This window comes from Theropithecus gelada, chromosome 15 (assembly GCF_003255815.1).
Source record: "Theropithecus gelada isolate Dixy chromosome 15, Tgel_1.0, whole genome shotgun sequence".
Taxonomy (NCBI): domain Eukaryota; kingdom Metazoa; phylum Chordata; class Mammalia; order Primates; family Cercopithecidae; genus Theropithecus; species Theropithecus gelada.
The window spans coordinates 49,517,006-49,523,005 of record NC_037683.1 but is presented as its reverse complement, the minus strand read 5'-3'; the positions used below and the strand labels follow the sequence as shown (position 1 = coordinate 49,523,005).

The 6,000-nt window shown below is 42.0% G+C and overlaps 1 protein-coding gene across 2 annotated transcripts in view; it reads right to left on the bottom strand.

Moving 5' to 3' along the window:
• Window positions 1-4,157: 4,157 nt before the first annotated feature.
• DDX58 (DExD/H-box helicase 58) overlaps window positions 4,158-6,000 on the bottom strand; it is a 72,089-nt gene continuing 70,246 nt past the window's right edge. For both annotated transcript variants that reach the window (XM_025358936.1, XM_025358937.1), the window contains one exon: window positions 4,158-5,876. In XM_025358936.1, the coding sequence (XP_025214721.1) occupies window positions 5,580-5,876 (297 nt within the window). In that variant the 3' untranslated portion in view covers window positions 4,158-5,579. The remainder of the gene's footprint in view (window positions 5,877-6,000) is intronic.

Here is a 6,000-nt window from a genome sequence, read left to right as displayed (position 1 = left end):
CAAGAACCAGCAGGAGCTGTGATGTCCAGGGACAGGAGGGCAGGATCTTTGTAACACATTTTTTATGTCAAACTTAGCACTCAGGGGATATGGCCTGGCCATCACAACGTCTGGAATCTAATCCTTTTTCTACTTCTCACCAGATGAGGGATCAAGACAGGTTATTTAGCATCCCTGCACTTGCAGTCCTGGGGATCTTATTTATATTAATAAAAAAAAAATTACAAACAGCCAGGCACGGTGGCTCACACCTATAAAGCACTTTGGGAGGCCGAGGCGGGTAGATCATCTGAGGTCAGGAGTTCTAGACCAGCCTGGCCAACATGGTAAAACCCTGTCTCTACTAAAAATACAAAAATTAGCCAGGTATGGTGTTGGGCGCCTATAATCCCAGCTACATGGGAGGCTGAGGCAGGAAAATTGATTGAACCCAGGAGGCAGAGGCTGCAGTGAGCCGGGATCATGCCATTGTACTCCAGCCTGGCTACAAGAGCAAAACTCCATCTCAAAAAAAAAAAAAAAATACAAACAGAACTCCATTATACAAAAAGCCTGTGATCCTCATGTTAGGATCAGTCCTAGAATAAAAACACTAAGAATGGCTGAGAAAACAGACCTCCACCCTCTTAGCTCTCCATTACTGAGCAGCTGGGGAGCTGTCTTGATCCCCACATTCAGTGGCTCCTATGGTCTGAATGTTTGTATCCTCCCAAAATTCACGTGGTGAAACCTTAACCCCCTAGGTGATGGTAATAGAAGCTGGGGCCTTTGGAAGGTGATTAGATCATGGTGGTGAGGCCCTCATGGATGGGGGTAGTGCCTTAAAAGAGGCTCAAGTTAGAGACCCCCCTCATTTCTTCTACCATGGGAGAACACAGCAAGAAAGTACCATCTGTGAACCAGAAAGTGGGTTCTCACCAGATACTGAATCTGCCAGTGCTTTGAACCTAGACTTTCGGCCAGAACTGTGAGGAATGTCTATTGTTTATAAGGCACCCAGTTCATATTTAGTTACAGCAGCCCAACCAAAGACCGTGGTTATGAGGAAACAGATTCTTGTGGCTAGACTAGTGGCTAGACTAATGGAATTGGGTCCCTTACTTCCAAGTATACCTTCTGTCCTTTTCAGTAAAAATATCTTTGCCAGACACGGTGGCTCATGCCTATAATCCCAACACTTTGGGAGGCCGAGGCTGGAGGGTTGCTTGAGCCCAGAAGTTTGAGACCAACCTGGGCAACACTTTACAAAAAAAAATTAATTAATTAAATCAGCCAGGTGTGCACCTGTGGTCCCAGCTTTTGAGGAGGCTGAGGTGGGAGGACCACTTGAGCCTGGGAGGTCGAGGCCATGATTGTTCCACTGCACTCCAGCCTGGGCAACAAAGTGAGACCCTATCACCCCCCCGGAAAAAAAAAAAAAAAGGTATCTTGGCCAGTGTCTCAACCTTGCCCACTAACAAGCCTAAATAAACGAACTTCTTTTACCTGGTTCTTTAAGGGCTGGTCGTCTTACTATCCAAATGAAAAATATGCTGTTCTCCCTCCCATATTCTTTGGGAATGAAGATTCCCATGTTTGTTCTGATAGTTTTCCAAATTCATTACTGCCTGATCCCTCCTAGGGAAAAAGGCATTCCTGGCATCCACAGCAAGCTAAGAGTTAATATTTTTAATATAGCAAATACACGCGAAGGGCATCCCTCATCCTTATTTACCCACCAGATTTTTATGGTACGTCGGGAGTAATCTAGGGGAAAGATCCATTAGGCATGAATCTTAGCTGTGGTAGAAGCACAACTGAAATTAGCTAAAGCAAAAAACAAAAAAAAACAAAAAAAAACAAGCTGGCTCATAGAACTTGAGGAACAGTGGTGGCCATGACTGTGAGCTTGATTGGATCTAGTGACTCAAGCTCCCTTCCATTTGCCCCTCCAACCACCCCCCATCCCTCTGCCAGTCATACCTTCTATTGGCCTCTGCAGTAAAGTGGCCTCTTCTGGGCCCTTCCATATGCCAGGGGATATGGCCACCAGCAGTTCTGGGGCAACCATTAATAATTTGTGATCTTGGAGATTTGTCTCCCAATATTCCCTAGGGCAAAAATATTGGGAGTTCCTAGTCACCTAAATGAAGAACTTTATTTTTGGCAGTTTCCCTTTCAGGGCTCTAACAGGACTGGAGTAATGCACGGGGTTATGTAGGAGCAATGCAGAGCCACTTTTGAAAAATAGTAACCAAGGTTCTCCTGGCTGCCTTCTTAGGACATTATTAAATGTCATAAACACAAGTGGATTTTAACATCCAGCCAGTTTGTGTTCAACCAGACGGCATAATTATCATGAAAAAAGATTATATAATGGTAGCTGATATTCTTATTTTTAAAAGTTGACATCCCAAGAGTGAATCCTACATATTCAATACAGATTTATTGAATGAAATTCGTAGTTTTATGTTATAATGAAACAGAGTTCCAGGCATGTACCTGCCAAATTTGGTTCTGGTTGTCTTTTCGTATGCAGGCTGCATACCTGCTACTGTGCTTTTACAGGATGTTAACAGTGTCCCCTGAGTAAAACAGACCCAGGGTCAGTACATTTGGGAACCACTGAGTTAAACAGGTTTTATCACTGCAGAACAGACACAAGAACAATGTGTGCTGTAAATCACTGTTTGCAGGGAAGGTGGCAGCAAATGGCACAGAAACCCACCTGACCACAGAGTGCTTTCTTCTGGGCGTCTCACACACTGTGCTCCACAGAGTGCTCTTGAGAAACACTGAGCTATGGTTGGTCTGCTGTTTGAAATTCAAATAATAATGAATCAGTTTTAAGGACAGGAATTGTTTTACTGACCTTGATGTTGAGATGAGTCTTCATTTCAGGGTGAAAATATCACAGCATCAGCACAGGCCAGGACTGCAGAGATAACAAGGTGGTGGTTGTATAACAGGTGGTGTCTCAACCACAGGAGCTTCAAAACATGCACATGGCTGGACACCCTGCCAGGATGCTGTAATGGGGCTGGGCATGTGTCCATGAAGACTCCCTAGTTGTTTCTAAAATGTGGCCTTTGGTCTAGAAATGCAATGACCAGCATTTGGGAGTCAGTCAAGAGATCCACTTCCTAAAAGCCTACCTACTCATCTCTTTCATTCAATACATGTTAACCAAGTGCCTACTTTGTTTGAGTCCATGCCTGGCAATGACATTATTCTATTAAAAGTCAAACAAGGAAATGCTAAGTTTTCCTTATTTCACTTCAGTCTGCCTGCCTCAGTTGGCTGAAGAGGGCTATTCACCTTCATCCAAATTGAATCATTTACACACTAAAAGAACTTTTCTTGGCCAGGCATGGTGGCTTATGCCTGTAATCCCAACACTGTGGGAGGCCGAGGCAAGTGGATCACTTGAGGTCAGGAGTTCAAGATCAGCCTGGCCAACATGGTGAAACCCTGACTCCACTAAAAATAATAAAAATTAGCCGGGTGTGGTGGCAGGTGCCTGTACCCAGCTACTTGGGAGGAGTAGCTGAGGCAGGAGAATCACTTGAACCCAGAAGGCAGAGATTGCAGTGAGCCGAGATCACACCACTATACTCCAACCTGGGCAACAGAGTGAGACTCCATCTCAAAAAAATTTTTTTTTCTCTTATTAAATCTATTTCTGGTAGATGTTTTACACATCCTATTGGAGTTCTTAAACAGTAGTGTATTAGTCCATTTTCACACTGCTATAAAGAACTGCCTGAGACTGGGTAATTTATAAAGAAAAGAGGTTTAATAGACTCACAGTTACACATGGCTGAGGAGGCCTCAGGAAACTTACAATCATGGCAGAAGGGGAAGTAGGCACGTCTTACATGGCAGCAGATGAGAGAGAAAGTGTGTGCGTAAAGGAGGAATTGTCAAACACTTATAAAACCATCAGCTCTTATGAGAACTCACTATCCCAAGAACAGCATGGGGACAACTGCCCCCGTGATCTAATCACCTCCCATCAGGTCCCTCCCTTGACACATGGGGATTATAATTCAAGATGAGATTTGGGTGGGGACACAGAGCCAAACCATATCAAATAGCAATTAAAAAAACAGTCGCATAAGAAAAGACATTCTTAATAAAATCCAAATGGAAAATGAAAAAAAAATCAACTCATAAACTTGGTTTAAATAATCAATTTGTATTGGATCTTAGTAAGAATACTGCTACTAGTAATTATTATCAAGCAACTACTGTGTCATGTACATTTCACACATTCTTTTAATTAAAAACTCTCCACTAACCCTTACAGTTCAGTATTATCCTTGTTTTATAGATGAAGAAAAGCCAAAGAGAAGTTATATAACTGGCAAGTTTCTCTGGCTCCCTGCCTGCACCATTGCTCACTAGATTGCATGGAGAGGGAGGCGGCTGGAACACCTCATCCCGTTGATCTCCAGGGAACTCAGGCACTTGCTTCCATGTCTAGAAAAACCGCAAACTAAGCTCTTTGAAGCATGAGCAAACCTTGCTAAGTGACACATGAATGCCATTTGGATACATATTCTAATCTTTCAAGTAGAAAGGACAGTCAGACTGCCTCACCTGTAACATCCAAGGGATCTGAGAACAGACATTCAGTCCAGGTGTTGAACATCAACCATTAGAGGAAAATCGTCAAAGAGAACAATGGCACATATTAAGAGAACATATTAAGAGGGCAAGATATATAGTAAACTAAGTTTTCAAGAAATATTTTATCATTTTTATGCTCACTACTAAAAGCTGTCCACTGTAGAGTGGACATACATTGCTACATACAGCAACTCTAGAGTGGACAGCTTTTAGTAGTGAGCATAAAAATGGCTTTATGTACTCATGTTCTCTGTGTAGCCGTACCACACGTTGCTACACAGGGAACATGAGTACATATAACCATTACATATACATACCTGTATGTATGTATAATAGTTATATATACATATGTACAGTATATACATGTATATATATTGAACCCTTGGAATTACCAACCCTTAAGGGATCAGCAAAGAGGAGGACTCAATAAAAAAGACTAGACTAGAACTAGAAGAGAGAAGAGCCCAGGGACAGTTTCAAGAAGAGTGCTCAACAGGGCCAAATGTGCAGAGGTCAAATAGAAGGTCAAGAAGTGCCCAGTGGATTTGGCAACCAGAGTCACTGGTAACCTTCAAAGGAACAATTTCAGTAGACTGTTAATGGCAAAAGCCAATGTACAGTAGGTTAAGGAGAAAAAAGGAGATAAAAATTCCCAACATTCCATTCATTCATCTATCCCGGTGTGTACAGAGTGATTACTGTGTGTTTGTTGGCAGTTACTCTAATAAGAAAGCTAGAAATGAGGCTTTTAAATTTTTCCCAAGTACTAAGAGCTCTGTTGGCCTACAAAATATTCAGTGCTGTGATTCACTCGTGTGTGCTTTGCATATATAATACAAACTGTTAAAGATATTTTTAAAAAAATATTTTCACAGACGTACAAGCGATCCATGATTATACCCACTATGTTTGTTTCTTCTCCACTCAAAGTTACTCATTCCCTGTAGCTGAAGATTGAGGCCCTGATATCAGTTGGCCATTTCTGCTGGATCAAATGGTATCTTCTCAAAATGAAAGTCCTTCCACTTCGAGTACAGTGTCTGAACTCCAGTTGCAATATCCTCCACCACAAAACTTTCAATTTTTATAACTGGAATCTCAAATGTCTTGTACTTCACATGGATTCCCCAGTCATGGCTGCAGTTCTGTCGGGCACAGAATATCTTTTCTCTTTTATCAAAATTTGGAAACTTCTTTGGCTTGGGATGTGGTCTCCTCACAAAGCATTCCTTAAAAGCATCTCCAAGCACAGTGTAATGGCATTCCTACAGATAAAGGGATGGAATAATACACAAAAGAGAACATTAGAACCAGCACATAATTGTGATTTAAAAAAAAAAAAGAGAGAGAACTCCACAATAATCTGAGATGAAGAACAGGTGGGTCTCA